The sequence below is a fragment of the Manacus vitellinus genome, unplaced genomic scaffold (assembly GCF_001715985.3).
Source record: "Manacus vitellinus isolate BGI_N305 unplaced genomic scaffold, ASM171598v3 scaffold_55_pilon, whole genome shotgun sequence".
Classification (NCBI taxonomy): Eukaryota; Metazoa; Chordata; class Aves; order Passeriformes; family Pipridae; genus Manacus; species Manacus vitellinus.
Window position 1 is genome coordinate 786,140 of NW_021940651.1, and position 18,429 is coordinate 804,568.

At 41.8% G+C, this 18,429-nt stretch overlaps 1 protein-coding gene across 1 annotated transcript in view; it reads left to right on the forward strand.

The window, feature by feature from the left end:
* The first annotated feature begins 225 nt into the window (after nucleotides 1–225).
* The window catches only part of LOC115307803, a 178,638-nt gene continuing 160,434 nt past the window's right edge, over nucleotides 226–18,429 (forward strand). Inside the window, 8 exon segments of the mRNA XM_029963199.1 lie at nucleotides 226–391; nucleotides 611–1,064; nucleotides 1,197–1,495; nucleotides 1,498–2,079; nucleotides 2,082–2,290; nucleotides 2,292–2,480; nucleotides 2,482–2,538; nucleotides 3,367–3,653. Of these exon segments, the coding sequence (XP_029819059.1) occupies nucleotides 226–391; nucleotides 611–1,064; nucleotides 1,197–1,495; nucleotides 1,498–2,079; nucleotides 2,082–2,290; nucleotides 2,292–2,480; nucleotides 2,482–2,538; nucleotides 3,367–3,653 (2,243 nt within the window).

Consider the following 18,429-nt stretch of genomic DNA (forward strand, 5'->3'; position numbering starts at 1 on the left):
TTCTGACCATGGGGCAAATTCCATTGTACCTAGTCTCTTCAAATCAGATAGGCTTCATCTATCTAGGAAGGCCAGAAGGACTCTAGCCCATAAGTAGGTGGGGCTGATCAGGAGGGCTCTAAACTAGGTTTGAAGGGGGAAGGGATTGAAATAGGGCTCTCCAGAGAGGAGCCTAAGGGTGGAAAGCCCAAGTTAAGGGTGAAATCAGCAGCCCAGCTGAAATGCATGTACACCAATGCACGCAGGAGGGGTGACAAACAAGAGGAACTGGAAGCCATCATGCAGCAGGAAAGCTATGATGTAGTCACCATCACAGAAACATGGTGGGATGACTTGCATGACTGGAGTGCTACCATGGGTGGCTACAAGCTCTTCAGAAGGGACAGGCAAGGTAGGAAAGGTGGAGGGGTGGCTCTATATGTTAGAGAGTCTCTTGACTCTGTAGAACTTGAAGTCAGTAAAAATAAGGTTGAGTGCCTATGGATCAAAATCAGGGGAAAGGCCAACAAGGCTGACATCCTGGTGGGAGTCTGTTACAGACCACCCAATCAGGATGATGAGGGTGATGAATTATTCTACAAGCAGCTGGCAGATGTCTCAAAATTGCCAGCCCTTTTTCTTCTGGGTGACTTTAATCTGCTGGATGTCTGCTGGGAGCTCTACACAGCAGAGAAGAGGCAGTCTAGGAGATTCCTGGAGTGTATAGAGGATAATTTCCTGCTCCAGCTGGTAAATGAGCCTAATAGGGATGGAGCCCCGCTAGACCTCCTGTTCACAAACAGAGAGGGGCTGGTGGGAGATGTGGTGGTCAGAGGCCGTCTGAGGCACAGTGACCATGAAATAATAGAGTTTTCAATACTCAGGGGTGCAAGGAGGGCCATCAATAAAACCTCTACGCTGGACTTCCAGAGGGCAGATTTCGGCCTATTCAGAAGACTGGTTCAGAAGGTACCTTGGAAAAAAGCCCTTGAAAACAAAGGGGTCCAGCAGGGATGGACACCCTTCAAGAAGGACATCTTGAAAGCACAGGAGCAGGCTGTCCCAGTGTACCGAAAGGCCAGCCGGTGGGGAAGACGACCAGTCTGGCTGAACAGGGAGATTTTGAAAGAAATTAGGGTAAAAAAGAGATCCTACTGATTGTGGAAAAAAGGGCTGGCTACTCACAAAGAGTTTAGGAATATAGTTAGGTCATGTAGGAAGAAAATTAGAGACACAGAGGCACAACTTGAACTTAATCTCACCACTTCTGTGAAGGATAACAAAAAGTCCTTCTACAGATATATCAATAGCAAAAGAAGGGGCAAGGAAAACCTCCATTCTTTATTGGACATGGGGGGGAACATAGTCATCAAAGATGAGGAAAAGACTGAGGTATTTAACATCTTCTTTACCTCAGTTTTCAACAGGAAGACAGGTTGTCCTGAGGACAGCTGGCTTCTGGAGCTTGTAGAAAGAGATAAGAATCTGAATAGCCCCCCTGTAATCCAGGAGGAAACAGTGACCTGCTGAGCCACTTGGATCCTCACAAGTCTATGGGACCAGATGAGATCCACCCAAGGGTGATGAGGGAGCTGGTGGAAGAGCTGCCCAAGCCACTCTCCATCATCTACCAACAGTCCCGGCTCACTGGGGAGGGCCCAGATGATTGGAAGTTGGCAAATGTCATGCCAATCCACAAAAAGGGCCGGAAGGAGGACCCAGGAAACTACAGACCCGTCAGCCTGACCTCAGTGCCTGGCAAGGTTATGGAGCAGATCATCCTAAGTGCAATCACACAGCATCTACAGGATGGACAAGGGATCAGACCCAGCCAGAACAGGTTTAGGAAGGGCAGGTCCTGTCTGGCCAATCTGATCTCCTTTTATGATCAGGTGACCCGCCTGGTGGATGAGGGGAAGGCTGTGGATGTGGTCAACCTGGACTTCAGCAAAGCCTTTGACACCATCTCCCACAGCATTCTCCTGAAAAAGCTGGCAGCCCACGGCTTGGACAGGGGCACTCTGTGCTGGGTTAGGAACTGGCTGGAGGGCCAGGCCCAGAGAGTGGTGATGAACAGTGCTGCAACCAGTTGGAGGCCAGTCATAGTGGTGTCCCCCAGGGATCAGTGTTGGGCCCAGTTCTGTTTAATATCTTTATTGATGATTTAGATGAGGGGATTGAGTCCATCATCTGCAAATTTGCAGATGACACTAAGCTGGGGGGGAGTGTCGATCAGCTGGAAGGCAGGAGGGTTCTGCAGAGGAACCTAGACAGGTTGGAGAGATGGTCTGATTCTAACGGGATGAGGTTCAAAGAAGGCCAAGTGCCGGGTCCTGCACTTTGGCCACAACAACTCCATGCAGCGCTACAGGCTGGGCACAGAGTGGCTGGAGAGCAGCCAGACAGAAATGGACCTGAGAATTTGGATTGACAGGAAGTTGAACATGAGCCAGCAGTGTGCTCAGGTGGCCAAGAAGGCCAATGGCATCCTGGCCTGGATCAGGAACAGGTGTGACCAGCAGGACCAGGGCAGTGATTCTTCCCCTGTACTCAGCGCTGGTGAGACCACACTTGGAGTGCTGTGTCCAGTTCTGGGCCCCTCAGTTCAGGAAGGATATTGAGGTGCTGGAGCAGGTCCAGAGGAGGGCAACAAGGCTGGTGAAGGGACTCAAGCACAAGTCCTATGAGGAGAGGCTGAGGGAGCTGGGGCTGTTCAGCCTGGAGAAGAGGAGGCTCAGGGGAGACCTCATCACTCTCTACAACTCCCTGAAAGGAGGTCGTAGCCAGGTGGGGGTTGGCCTCTTTTCCCAGACAACTATCAGCAAGACAAGAGAGTATGGTCTCAAGTTGTGCCAGGGGAGGTTTAGGCTAGACATTAGAAAGAATTTCTTTACAGAGAGGGTGGTCAGACATTGGAATGGGCTGCCTAGGGAAGTGGTGGATTCTCTGTCCCTGGAGATTTTTAAAAAGAGACTGAATGTGGCACTTAGTGCCATGGTCTAGTAACCGCAGCAGTAGTGGATCAAGGGTTGGACTTGATGATCTCGGACGTCTTTTCCAACGCAGCTGAATCTATGATTCTGATTCTATGAACTCATACTGGATTCTAAAGGGGTTTGCGGTTTGGCTGTGCTTGGGGTTTTCTCCATTAAACCCAGATGGCCTAGAGAAGATCTTTAGAACCAACTTTAGTCTCAGGTTTTTGAAAATTACATGCATAGCTTCTAATGAGTCAAATGGTGTTCTTATTTCTATTGCTAATGAATAGACGCTTCAAAATACCTGGTGGAATAACTTATGGAATTGACTGCTTGTAAAAGAGAAAAGGGATATGCAGTTCAGTGCTTTACAAGTAGTCTCAATGGTTATTGTTACTGTGCTGCTAAGCTCCGGGGACCCCAGAAGCCCCTGTGGCACGCCTGTGGAGCTCCGGGGACCCCGGCCCCTGGGTCTGATCACGATCGGCCCCCGCCCTGGCCCCGGCAGGAGAAAGGAGAGAGAGGGGGAGCCTCACCGGTGGGTACTGCGCCCCCGTGGAAAAGGAGAGGGGAGCTTCAGAGCACACAGAGGTTTGCCGTTCCAAGTTTGGGGGAGGGGAAGGGTGTCGAGCGGGCCGTGGGGGTCCTCAGACTGGCGGGAGGGCAAGCAGAGCAATCCTGTACAAAATGTCGCAGGTGAGCAGTGTGGTAACACAGTGGGGGAAGGATAAGGTCAGAGTGGATAGTGGGTTCTCTTAGAGTGATGGGGGTCACGACCTGGCAGGGGCCTTGAAAGGCACCCCAGCCTCGGATGGGTACAGGGGCCAGAACGGTTTGTCTGTTTGTTTGTTTTTGGCTCACCTGCAGCTACTGCCCAGGTTCAGCATGTTCTAGATATATTTGCTTTGCTTTGTTACATCCTGAAAGGGTGGTCAGGACAAAGGGTTGTTCCTGGGTATGTCCTTGAGATTGTATATAGATAGGTGATAGTAAAGTAAAGTGGGAAATGAAAGATTTACCCAAATCATTCCAATAGGAATGAAGCCTGTGTGCCCCTATGTCGTTGTGAGCTATGCTGGCGATGGCACATGCCTTCAGTAGGGTTGCCAATGCCAGACAGGTCAAAAACATAGGGCCAGATACACTACATTCTTGGGCAGGAGGAGCTCGTTGGCCTTCTGGCAGTCATCCTAGGAGAAGGGCAACTCTAATCCCAAACCCGGGCAGATGGAGCTCACTTAACCCTGTAAGGCCATCCATCTAAGAAAGGTCACTCTAATAAAACCTATGTACTGAGGATCTTGCTGCCACTGTCCAAGCTTGTTCGGCCGTGGCAAATGAACCTTAGGATTAAAGGGTGGGTTCAGTTCTGCGCATACTGCATCTCACCTTAAAAAAAATCCACTGCGCAGGCTTGAAGGCTTTACCCACATTCACAAAGCCCTGTAGTGATGAGCGAGGGTCAAAACAGCAGGTGAAAGGTGCACTGGAAGCCGCAGACCCAACCCTGCATGCAGGTGGTTCAGGATATTGGTCATTTGAGACTGACTGGAGATGACAGTCTCTTGGGGCAGCACCCTGAATGACCAAGCAGCCTTTTCAAGGACAGCACTACTTGCTCCACTCAGAGAGGGGCCTAGAAAAGGTGGCCTAAACAAAGCTCATCTCCACTTTCACCCAGTTGGTTAACCGCAGGCCAACGGGCATCTTCTTCCAATGCGGTCGCACAAAGATCAAAAGACAAAGGCACGCACCTGCCTCCAAAGGTGTACCTAAATTAACTCTAGCATGTTGGAACATCAGAACCATGCTCGATTCTGCGGATAGCGGACGTCCTGAGCATCGTTCTGCCCTAATTGCCCATGAACTGGCTCGTCTCAACATCGACATTGCTGCTCTCAGTGAAGTTCACCTTCACGAGGAAGGCAGCCTCAGAGAACATGGTGCTGGTTACACACTCTTTTGGTCAGGTAAGCCCAGAACTGAAAAACATCTCTCTGGAGTCAGCTTCATGATCAAAAACTCTATTGCTCCTAACTCGAAAATCTGCCGACAGATCACTCTGACCACGTTATCTCCCTATGTCTTCCACTACACAACAACCAACACGTTGTCCTCTTTGGTATAAATGCCCCAACTCTCCAAGCTGACCCTGCCGAAAAAGATAAATTTTACGCTGACCTGCGCCGCCTTACCCAAAAGGTGCCTGCAGATGATAAGGTCATTATCCTTGGTGATTTCAACGCCAGAGTAGGTAAGAATTTCGATGCCTGGAAAGGAATATTAGGCAAGCATGGTGTTGGAAACTGCAACGATAATGGTCGACTTCTGCTAGAATTCTGTGCGGAGCAACAGCTCACCATCACTAATACTATCTTTCAGCAGAAAAATAGTCTGAAGACAACCTGGATGCATCCTAGATATAAGCATTGGCACCTCCATCGATTATGGCTTGGTGCAACGGAGAAATGTCTGCGATGTCCACCATACCTGCGTGATGCCCAGCGCAGAATGCCAAACAGACCATCGGCTTGTGCGCTGCAAACTTAACTTCAGTCTTAAATTCAAACCTAGAAGGGGCAGTATCCCAAGGAGAAGACTCCAAGTTAACAAACTCCAATCAGCCACAGTGAGAGACAGATTCCAGGCAAATCTTCAAACTAGGCTCGAAAACCATTCCATAGATTCTACAGATTCCTCTCCTGAAACGATTTGGCAGCATATTAAAAACAGCATCCTGCAGTCCTCTGAAGAATCCTTAGGGTTCTCCTTCAAGAAGAACAAGGATTGGTTTGATGAAAACAAACAAGAGATCCAAGAGTTTTTGAGGAAGAAGAGAACCGCTCACCAAGCACACCTTGCACTGCCATCCTGTCACGCAAGAAAAACAGCCTTTCGTCTTCCATGCAGCAAGCTCCAACAGAAACTCTGTGACATCCAGAACAAGTGGTGGATCGATCTAGCTGGAAAAACTCAATTATGTACAGATACAGGTGATCATGAAGGATTCTATGAGGCCTTGAAAAAAGCGTATGGGCCTACATACCCAGTCCAAAGCCCTCTACTCAGCACTGATGGTCAAACGCTTCTAACAGATAAAACCTCCATTCTGAATCGATGGTCTGAACACTTTCAGACTCTTTTCTATACCAACCGTGTAGTCCAAGACTCAACAATTCAGTCCATCACACAACAATCAGTAAAGTACGAATTGGATACTGCCCCCACTTTGGGAGAAATCCTCAAGGCCATACAGCACGTGAAAATTGGCAAGGCAGCTGGGGTTGATGGAATTCCACCTGAAATCTGGAAACATGGGGGCCTTGTGCTCCATGCTAAATTTTAACGAGTTTGTGGTGCGCTGTTGGGAACTAGGCGAACTATCATCCGACCTTCATGATGCAGTCATCATCACTTTGTACAGGAAAAAAGGAATTAAATCAGACTGCTCAAATTACCATGGTATTACTCTGCTCTCCATTGCTGGCAAAATCCTGGCAAGAATACTCTTGAACAGACTAATACCCACTATAGCAGAAGGAATTCTACCTGAAAGTCAGTGTAGTTTCAGAGCCAACGGGAGTACCACAGACATGATATTTGTTCTCAGACAACTGCAAAAGAAGTGTAGGGAACAGAACAAAGGTCTCTATGTAACCTTTGCCAACCTCACCAAGGCTTTTGATACTGTGAGCAGAAAAGGTCTATGGCAGATTTTGGAACGTTTAGGTTGTCCCCCCAAGTTCCTTAAAATGATCATCTCACTCCATGAGGATCAACACGGTCAAGTCAGATATGGCAACACGCTTTCTGAGCCCTTTCTAATAATGAATGGTGTGAAACAAGGCTGTTTCTTGCTCCTACCCTGTTCACAGACTTTTTCAGCATGATTCTTCAAAGGGCCATGGCAGACCTTGATGATCAGGACGGTATCTACATTCGATATCATACTGATGGAAGCCTTTTCAACCTAAGGCGACTGAAGGCCCACACCAAGACCTTAAACCATCTTGTCCAGGAGCTGCTTTATGCTGATGACGCCGCCCTTGTCGCCCACACAGAAGCAGCTCTGCAGCGTTTAACATCCTGCTTTGCAGATGCTGCTGAGCTCTTTGGGCTGGAAGTCAGCTTAAAGAAGACAGAAGTTCTCCATCAACCATCATCTCAGGAAGTCTTCCATCATCCCCGTATCACCGTTGGCCAATCAGAGCTCAAATCAGTCCAGCAGTTTAATTATCTAGGTAGCCTCATCTCCTCGGATGGTAAGATTGACGGGGAGATAGACAACAGGTTAGCAAAGTCGTATAGTGCCTTCAGAAAGCTTCATAAGAGAGTTTGGTGAAATAAACACTTGAAGAAAAGTACAAAGATCAGTGTTTACAGAGCCATTGTGCTGTCTACTCTTTTATATGGATCTGAATCATGGGTCATCTACTGCCACCACCTGTGTCTCCTAGAACACTTCCATCAACGCTGTCTCCGCACAATCCTAAACATCCACTGGTCAGATTATGTGACCAATACATCTGTTCTAGAACAAGCAGTAATCACAAGTATTGAGGCCATGTTACTGAGAACACAGCTGTGTTGGGCAGGGCACGTCTCAAGGATGAAAGATCACCACCTCCCTAAGATCTTGCTTTATGATCTTGTCACTGGCTGCTGCAAGAGAGGAGCCCCAAAGAGAAGATACAACATCTCAGCCTTGGCCATATTGATCAACATAACTGTTCTACTCTGGCCTCCAATTGGGAGGTCTGGAGCCACACTATCTTCAACGCTGCTGATGCTTTTGAGAAAGCAGGTAGGATCACTCTTGAGGACAAAAGGCAATGCAGAAAGGATCGTGCCTTGCAGAATATACCTCCTAAAGAGTCTTTCTACTGTGCCTTTTGCAACCGGACGTGTATATCTCGTACTGACCTTTTTAGCCACCAATGCTCTTGCAACAAACGTGGGTAGTGCTCTTCCCAAACCTTTGTTCACAAAGCCTAGCCATGATGATGATGACTAAGCAATCTGTTAAAATAAGTTTCATTGACCCATAATTCTGATAATCAGCCTAGATTTCTTGTAGGTTTATGTCTGAAATGTTGGGGTTTGGGGTATTTTACTGGAATTATTTATGTTAATTTTGCTTTGCAGTTGAAGTTTCATACACTATAAATCAATATTTCTAGGAGAGGTTGGCCTGTAGTAACCAGAAAATATTTTTTTCCTAGTTGTTTGTCTAAACATGAGTCAACAGTAAGGCTCAGTAAATGAACTGTCAATAAATTGTATGATTTACTGAGAGCAACCATCCAACCTAATCTCTATGGTAAATTGACCAAACTCAGTGCTTTTTTTCTGTGCAGACACTAAACACAACAGAAGGAAAATAATAAAACTTACCTCTTCACACTGAGTTGGTGGGCTGTGTATCAGTACACCAAAGAAATATGCTAGTGATCCTCATGATCCCAAGTGAGGTTGATCATGTCTTATGTGAAACCTCTTAGCACCAAGGAAAGCAGCACTTGATTGCAAACTGCCTTTTGGCTGGCTAGCTTTTTGTTTCAGAAGGCTATGGAAAGGGAAGGCAAGGAAAAATGACATTGAGGTTAGAACTCTACAAAAGATCCCTTTTTAAAATGGCAGTAAATTAATCACTCTTTGAATTTAAAGCTTAATATGACTTTTGCTTGTGCAGATGTATACCAACCCTTAATGGAAAATACTGAAAAATTGGAACGTGTTGGCTTACAGTGAAATTACTCTTTGGTAGAAATCAGTGTTCATAATCATATTTGCATTTGGGTAGTAGGGATGTAAAAGTGCAAGTGAGTGGTTCTTCTACTGCAGCACAGTTATTTTGAGAAAAAACAGTGTGGCAGATACAGAGTTTTTTACAGTTTGTTCTCACTTTGTGGACTAGGACATGCCTGAGCACAGTGTGCCTTCCCCATTTTCCAGGGGCTATGCAACAATATAAACCAGTTATCTATACCAGCAACGGACTTGTTACTAAAAAATATTGCCAAGCCAATGGAAGCTACACTCAACTTAGCTAAAAGTAAATTTCTTTCTGTGGATGCTTCTGAAGTGATAGTCTTTGCTAGAACTAGAAGTTAAACAAAGGTTGAAAATTAAATTTAAAAAAATAAGTACTGGTGGAATTGAAGCATACAATAGCAATAAAACCATGTTGAAAAGTTATTTCTGGGTATAATGGGAACTCTAGTGTCATTTCATATTTGCAAGGAAGAAATTATTCTAGAACTGGGGATACCTGAAAATGTAACTTCTTCAACGTCCGTGCTATTCATGACTTCCTATTTCCATACAGTACTCATTTTATACATTCTAAGGTCTCTGATGCATATAATGACATCAGTAAGAGTTAAGTTACCTTTCTTTCTGTATATCTTGACCTACTCCACATAGAAAATAATCTTCTGGTCCTGCTTTGAAAATGAACTAAGCATCTTCAGAGCTTTTTATGGTCAGCAATTTGCAGGAGGATGTGAGATTCTTACACTGTTTGTTGTACATTGCTAGACCCTCCCAGAAAGTTCTTTTTGCCACAGTTTGTATTTTGTTTTCCTAAGCAGTTTGTATTTTGTTTTTCTAAATTTTGTACCATGTTAGGAGTAGTCTAACTCAGTTCATGAAGAGGTTCTCCTTGGTTTCTTCATTGACCTTGAGCTGGATGTCAACATAATCAGGAGCAGATTAGTACCCTATTCTTAAACTGGCTCAACTCTTTTGAAACAATTAGATAGCAAACAACTTTCCTACGACACTTCATGTAGGGGATATGATGTATTCTGACATCACTGACTAAGTGACAGCTCAAACCACTTTAATTGCGAACCATAGCTGTGTTGAAATGGAGAATTAAAACCAAATGAAATTTTGCTTTGTATTTGAATACTGATACATTCTAAATACAAAATTGATTTTAAAAAAATTAAAAAATCAAGGAAACTTTAACAAAATTCCGGACACTTTGGACTAGGTGCGTATGATCTCTAGAGTAAGGCACTCTCAGTACATTTTGTAGGATGGGTAATATTGTGAATCATGTAGGTAAGCAGCAGTGTGAACTTTGTATAAAATATGGGACATTGTTTCTGATAACAGTTAAGAGGGAATTGTCTGAACTAGTAATATTGCTGTGTATCATGGTTTGGCTTAGGTTTTATTATTTTTAACTGTAATTTTCTTTAGGAACACTAGATGAAGCCCTGATGCTTCCACGCAATAGGAAGAAAAGAACTCAATGAGCTGTGTTGGGTTGTGTATATTGATATCCTGACTTCTGCTAAGCTGAAACAAGTAGAGAAGATTTTTTATTTTTGTGGTTTGCTCTTCTGTTGCACAGATGAGTCCCTCTAAGCTCAGAACGTTACCCAGTCAGGGTAACTGAATAACTAACTAAAGTAGGGACCTTATGCTTCCATTAATTTTTAAACTCTCTATCAAAATGTATTTCCTTGGCCTCTTTTTGTTTGTCTTTTTGAAAAGTTAAAAAAAAACCCTGTTATAAATATATTCCATAACCTACCTTAAAAACGGTGTGATTTACTGACCCTTGTGTCTCTGAGGCGTGTCTGATTTCAGTGGCTGAAAAAAAATGAGAATTTTAATGTCCTTTTTTTCCTTTTTTCTCCTCCTCTGCTGCACACTAACGTGGGTAAAATTGAAGAGAAAAGAAGATATGAAAGAAATAGGGGGACAGTAATGAGGAGCCAGAGGCAGAACTGACACTCTAGTCTCACAGAGGATGAGGAAAAAGAATCAAGGTGATGAGTCTGTAGGAAATGTTTGGGTTTTTTTTTAATTAATAAAGCTCTACCACCTGTACTGTGATACTCTAAGGAGTTCTAATAGAATAAAGCAATTTGGTCTGCCTTCCACTTGGGAAAAAATCACAGCCCATAGAGGGGTTTCCATAAAGAGAACTTGTACTTAGAGGTGGATAATGTCATAGGTTTACTTGTTCTAAAACAACTGAGTGGGGAATTTTTTCTTTCCCCTGCATCACTGTAAAAGAAAGATGTTGAACAAGGGAGGGGGAGGGTGGTTTGCCTAGGGTGATTGACACACACAAAAGAACTAACTAGCAGGCTTGCATTCCAGACTGATGGCTGTCGGAAGACTGGGGGGAGGTAGGTTTTTTTTCCTCTCCTCAGAAACAGCAGGCACTTCACTATTGCCCTGACTCAGGGAGGGAGTGTGTGTGTGTAGTTTCAAAGTTTGTTTTGTTTTTCAGCAGGGTCATCTCACTGCTTCTGGCCCCGGTTCACCTCCATTCTCCTGCACCCTGTTCTGCCCCCAGCCTGGACTGTTTCAGATTTCATCGGAGAGGCTTGACGCTTCTGTAGAAGAACCTTTGGGGGAATCCTGGCCAGAGCCAGCTGCCGACAGCGTGAGTCTGTGTGAAGAACCCCTTTTGCCCCTTTTCCCCTTCCCCTTCTCGGTGGGGTGGAAGATCTCCATTTTGGCTTCTCCCGCACACCAGGGCCCCGCAGCGACCGCCAGAGCCCAACAGCGCCCCCTGCCGACCGACACCGAGCACTGCAGGCTCTGCTCCTCCGGTGATCCAACAGCGCCCCCTGCTGGCCGTGGTTGGAATTGCACCAAAAGGCGGAAAGTACTGAACTGTTTCCTTTTTGAAGGGGACTTTTGGGTACAGGATTATTGTTTAGTTGTTTTTGTGTTATTTTGTTCTACCAATACACATATATCCTTTAATAAAGGGCTGTTGTCTTTTTTTTTCTCCATACTTCCTCAACTGGAACCTCTTAATTTCAGATTTACAATTGCTCAGAGAGAGAAGTTTGGTCTACCTCATAACTCATCCTCCTTAGCAAAACACTTCAGTGTCATTAAACTGAGACAGTACTCAGTGGATTGTACACATTACAGAGAACACAAGCAAATGGATAATGTAATTGAAATATCATTGTTGGCTATAGCTTATGTCTAAGTATTATATAAGTATTTATTTTCTTCTCAGTTTATTGGACTTCAGTCCAAGTGTTTAAGTTCTTATCTAGCTGCAGATCCAAGATGAAGGGTAACAAACGCCTCCTAGTCTATTCTGAAGCTGCATTGCAGGATAGAGGAACAACATTGACATGGTAAAACATTGCCTCAAAGAACTTTGAACTCAAAAAGCTCAAGACAGCCTCTTTGTAGCATGTGTACAGTTTCCTTATTTTAGAGAATTGAAAGAATCAGGTGAAACATAAAAATGACTGAATCTATCCTGGACTGAGAAATTCAAGAGGTAACAGAAACCTGTGTGTCCCGAGTCTCTGACCTGCCTCTTGATCATTGAGACCCCAAAGCATCAGTTTTCCTACTGATGCATTTTCTTACTTACCTGCAGCAACTTGGAACTAGTCAGACATCAGAGTGCACTCTGAGTTCACAAAACCACTGCCTGGAAATAACTTTTAGCAAGAGAAAACCGCAGTTGTTTAGTAAAGGAATGCATTTTAAAGATCTAGAGTGGTTTCTGTAACAAGAGGCCCATGATGATAGTTGATCAACTCGGACTGTAGCCCACCTTGTGTTTCTGACTGATGTTCAGAAGACTGAAGTTCATGTATGGCAGAATCAAGTGGTATTTTTCTAACATTAGGAGAGATGTCATTTCAAGGAAGAAATTCTTGGAATTAGTTATTCACAGCCTTCTTAGTTCTGTTTGTAAGAAACAGATAATTTTATGCCATCAGTACTTCAAGATTTTCCATTGTCAGAGAACTCTTTGGATGCATATAACTTTTGTCCTGAAAAGTGAAGAGACTGGAGTCATAAACAGGATAATCATCACGCACTTTGTATTATGCTCAAGGGAAGGATAAGAAGCAGCAGAGAGAGCATAATAATGGTTAAAGGAATGAAAACAACCCTTTCCTTGTCATCAAAATAACTGTGAATGTATCAGCTCTCCTAGATATTATAAAATCAAATTCAGGATTCCACTTTTTCAGATATTTAGGAAATTGATTTTATAGAAGTGAAGTAGTTGAAAGCTAAAGTATTGTGCTTCTGCTGCATTGATACAGTTCATCTGTGTAGAGTTCTGAAACTGAGCATCTGCATATTGTTTTGAAATGTACTTCCACAGGATTAAGGGTTATCACCCCTCAATATGTTCCAAAATGAACATACCTTTCTTTGGGTTTGTCTTCTATAACTGAAACAGGAATATGTACGTATAATATGGTTTATCAGTTAAAACACTGATACTGTTTAATTCCTATTTTTTTCTTTATCCTTGGTTTATTTAGCTATTGGAAGCCAAAATGTGCCATATTTACACTGAAAGAAAGCTGGTTTTCTGTTTTCTTACCCTCATATTTTCTTACCCCTGGAACAATTTATTTATTTCAATGAGAAGATTAGTTCAGAGAAAAATCTGCAGAATCAATTGCTAGTAGAATCATGTAGGGCCAACTTTTTTACTTTTTTTGTAACAGAGTACTTAGTTACTGGTTTCTTGACCCACTGCCATGATACTAGCTCCACTTACCATAATTAATGATATCATGGTTTGGCTATTATCATTAAATTGTTCATGAGTCTCAACAACTCATTCAGCTGTTTAGGTCATAGATTTTGCAGTGTTTAATAGCTGTTTTCTATGTGGAATTGATTGACCATTACTAGTAAATTTAACCACCAGGTGACAGTATTGTTGCACTCCAATACAAAGATATTTCATCAGACAGAAAAAAGACTATTAACTCTCAGAGTGGGAAGTTTAACAAAATTAATAATTCAGATTTTCCGATTATGTTCTATCTGATTTTTTTCCGATATTTTTTCTAGTCCTGTCTTGAAGCTCAAGTAACTTGTTGCAACAAAGCTTAGATATATAAGAATTCTAAAACTGTATTACCTCATTTTAATTCCTCAAAACAACTGCCAGCCACCTCCCTCTCATCTCAGATGGAATTTCTCTCAGCAACTTGCCTTTCAGCTTTCTTCTAGGCATGATCAGAGAATCATAAAATATGTTGAGTTGGATCATTAAGGATCATTAAGTCCCATCAGGATCATTAAGTCCATCTCCTGGCCCCTTGGATATGATTCAATGAATAAGAATAATAAACCGTACTGAAGTGATGAAGGTGAAAAGAACAGGGCTTGCAGCAATATGCCCAGGCAATGATTTGGTTTTGATATTTAGAGACACAATGGCTCATTTTAGATTTTTGGGCTTTATTGTTGAGTCACCTTGCACATTAGCTTAAGAAGGGACATATTTGAATGAAAATATGAGAGACCTTGTAAGCCAGAAGGTGAAGTGAACTGATGCACCAGGATGCCAACAGTGAGTCTCTGGGAGAAATGGAAGATTAAAACATTGGCATGACTGTCAGAATGGATGACTGTCAAGACACTGAAATAGATGTATATTTGTGTTTATCACTGTACAAAAGGGGCCCAAGCTGTAAAATGCAGCTGATTTAACAGTGTGGTTAAGCATGTGCTTTTGTACTAAGGATGTGCAATTACAGACTATTTAACCTGTGTGTTTTAATTTATTAGCCTATGTGTTTTATCAAATATTAGCTCTTGGGTTTTCCTGTAAATTCTAAACATGTTATTTATGTTTCACTTACTCTGACTTTACCTCCCTTTCTTCTTTTTTATCTTGCTTCATTTACATTTTTCATGACTAAAATTTTGCTCATGAATGAAGAATACATGAATTTTATCCAGTATGCTGGTAGCTGTTTGTATATTTATATGTGTTCTCTATCTCTTTGAAATGCATTATAAATATATTTTTAATTGTCAGCTTATCCTTTTATCAATTAACCAACTCTCACTTCCAATTGAGAATGCCATAAACCTGCACATACTATTCAGTGTGGGAAATATTCCCTTAGTAAAGCCTGCAGAAAGGGGTGTGGAAAGGATGATAATGCCCAAAGCCCCTGTGGAATAGTTTGAGATGAGTCAGATTGTGCATGCTAGGGATGTGCACTCTGGAGCAGTGTCCTTACCACTCTTGAACAAAGATGCATCCTAGTTCCTCATCCAGGCTGTGTCACCTGTACAACAGAGGAAGGTGAAGCCTACTTGACTTCCTCATCAAAGCTATGGAACTTGCATAGTGGAACAGACATTGAGGATCTGGGCCAACACTCATTTAATCCACTTCAAGGCAAAAAGACAGAGATGAGTATTTAATCTCCTAAAGAAATCCAACAAAAAAAACCCAACAAAGGCATTTATATGATGTTATATTGATATAATTAAATTTATGTCTGTGTTTCTACAACCCATCAATAAGTGCCATGCAGTTTTGAGGGTATTAAGTTTCTTATAGGTCATCATCCTTAATACAAGGCATCGATACAATACAGAAAACTGTCACTAACCAGGTTTAAAAGTGTAGAAAAGGATGATGAATATTACCAAGTGAAATCTGAGCCTATAAAATTCACCTCATATAAATATTTGATTACTATTTTTTCAGTAACAGTAAGAAGACCATAGAAGCATATATTCGTGAGTCTTGAGTGCGTAAGATGAACATAATTTACTTGAAATTTGTTGATGTCTAGATTTTGTTAATGGTTTTACAAATAAAATTTAAATGAGTTGGTTAATCACTCTGGTAATTTTACACCTTAATAAATCATCATAAAGAAATCAGAAACTTTATCTGAACTGAGATCTCCCCAATGAATATTCAGATCAGTTCAGTTCCATTTGAGCCTTTTTTTCCCATTGTTGTATGAGTACATCCATTTCTTTACACATTAACTGAATGTGTTTATAAATAGTTATGGTGTGATTCCAGTATATTGTAAGACCCCCTTAAACTAGTGTGACTGTGTAAAATATCTTTAAATTATGTACAAAAATTCAGAGCCTGGTTTCTTCATACTGGTACTACTTTTAAAGTGGTAGTGGTATTTGCAATCTGCATTCACAAATCAGAACACTATGTGAGTGAAAATTATATGGTGGGACCAAAAAATTGCATGCTGTTTTATTTTTCCTTAGAATCATAGAATTATAGAATCATTTAGGTTGGGAAAGACCTCTAAGATTGAGTCCAACCGTTAACCGAACACTGCTAAGTTCACCGATAAACCTTGTCCTTAAGTGCGACATCAACATTTTGATTTTACTTCTCTATGTTCAAGGTCACAACGTTCTTCTTGTCCAAGATGATTTGTTACTCTAGAGAACTGCATACTGGTGATTTGGCCTGGGTGATTAGGAACTGGGGGTTAAATTAAAGAGATACAGAATCGGTCTGCTGGTGAAAATGGAAGGACTAAAAACAGGTCTCCTGCGTGGCTGCTTTCTTCTGGGAAAAGCCAGAGCTATGGCTAGCTTTACCCCAATGTAAACAGACTATATGCCCTTAGAGCTGTGGATGTAAACCAGTGTTTGTATGATTGGAATTTGTTATTTTGACACTCAATGACATTCATGTGATTCAGTTAACATCGTATTTTTATTAACTACTTGCTAAAATGCAAGGCCTGTTGCATCAAAAACCTGCAGTAATTGCTATAAAATAACTGAAATGTAACATTTGTAATAAAAATTTGAAGTTTTGCTAACATTTTCACTTATATCAACAAGCATTTAGAGTTAATGAGAACTGCAGTATCAAAAACTGCTTTTATAAGAGAAGACTCTTATTTCTGTCCATGTGATAATATGCCTTCCAGCCAGCAACTACCTGGACTGTGCCTTTCCACCTGAGCTGCGGGTTCTATAGTTCTCAAACTCTTCCTGTGCTATACTTTATCTTTTAGAATAATGTTTCTGTAAGTGGCTCTCATAGTCTCAGAATATGATAAAATCAATTTTTTTAGGGAGATGTAATATGTTCTGTTAGACCACGTGATTGCACCTGAGGAAAAAAGCAGAACTATTTTTTAATAACCCCTGTTTTTCTGCTGGTTTCTGTTCTTTTATTTCTTTTTAAATTAATTTCATACATATCTTCTTCAATTCTAAGGGAAGGAATCTGCAAAAAAGTGAGTACGAAAGTAAGCATTTTTTCCCTTGTAGTCCTTGCGACACCTTCTGTGGTACCACAGACAGCATTCACAGAATGCTGTTTGTGTTTCTTTAGAGTTTCCTCCTTGAGACCCGCTCCATCTGTAGCTTGCAGCTGACATTAGTGAGCTGATCACATTAAGCTGCTAGAGAAAAACAAAATGTCAGGTTTGTTTTATCCATTTGTATGCTTACATGAGCTATAAATCTGGCATATATATCGTGTGTTACATGGATCCCATATAATTGTATCAATGTTCTTTGTTTTGCTTCTTGATTTTCTTTTCAGACTTCCACATTAAGACAGAATGTCTGAGCTAGAACATCAGCTAGGCTTCCTTGCTTCATTCTTTTTCCATTCGGTTTCATTCCAAGATTCATTTGTCTACGAATTGTGGTCTCCAATCTCTACAAACATAATCGTTATTTGTAAAGAATTTTCTGGCATAACCCAGACTGTAGGGAAGTCTGATGTTTATACCAAGAAATAGTATTCTGTGGATAGGAAATTGAGAAGTACCACAAGTAAAATCTTTCTTCATGCTGATACAGAATTTATTGCAAAGGTAGTTGTAATGAAACAACGGTTTTACAATACAATAGCAAATTCCAAATCTAGTGACCAATATAGATTCATAAACAGGCATAGGCACATGCACTCAGTATCATGAAGTGTAAGCCAAGAAGGCATCTAAATGTTTGGCTCACTGCCGTGATACAGAGCAGAAGACAGGCTTCAAAGACATCATACATGATGTATAAACTGGTTCCCTGCTGACTCTCCTAAAAGTGATTTATCCAGAAATGCAACAAAAAAACATTTCTTGTGTAGCAGAGAGCACACAGTAGGAACTGGAATTGGCTATCCTTTCTTCACCATGTGACTGGCAAATAAGGTTTGGAAGAGTTTATGAGTAACAATATCTGTGACTCCTAGATTTGGCCAATAGCCTCTTTGCCTGGGAAAATCTGTATTGATCTAGAGAACATTTCAGTGCTTGATGACATGGAAAAGCTGGCTACTTGCTACCCTTGTCAAATGAGGACAGGTGGAATTGGGGAGGGAGAATACTTAATGAACTCAACACCAAAAAAAAAATTTTAAAAAATGCACATTAACATTTAATTGTCTACATGAATTGATTTAGAGGATAGAGGACATGTTAGAATATTTCTCAGTACCAATTTGCTCTATGTGTCATAGTCATATATCACATATTTTAAACTTATGGGACAGATGAAGTTTTGCTAACTGACTTCTGTCTAGCCATCTAGATTACATGGCTGAATTTTCTCAGCTCTCAATTTGAAAAAAATCTACAGCAGCTCACATTTTCATAATGATCTGCAGAGTACTGAACACATGTAAAGACTTTCATTTGTGTACCTAAATAGGACAGGGATTAGTAAAAATCTGTAGGTATTTGTTTTTAACTCT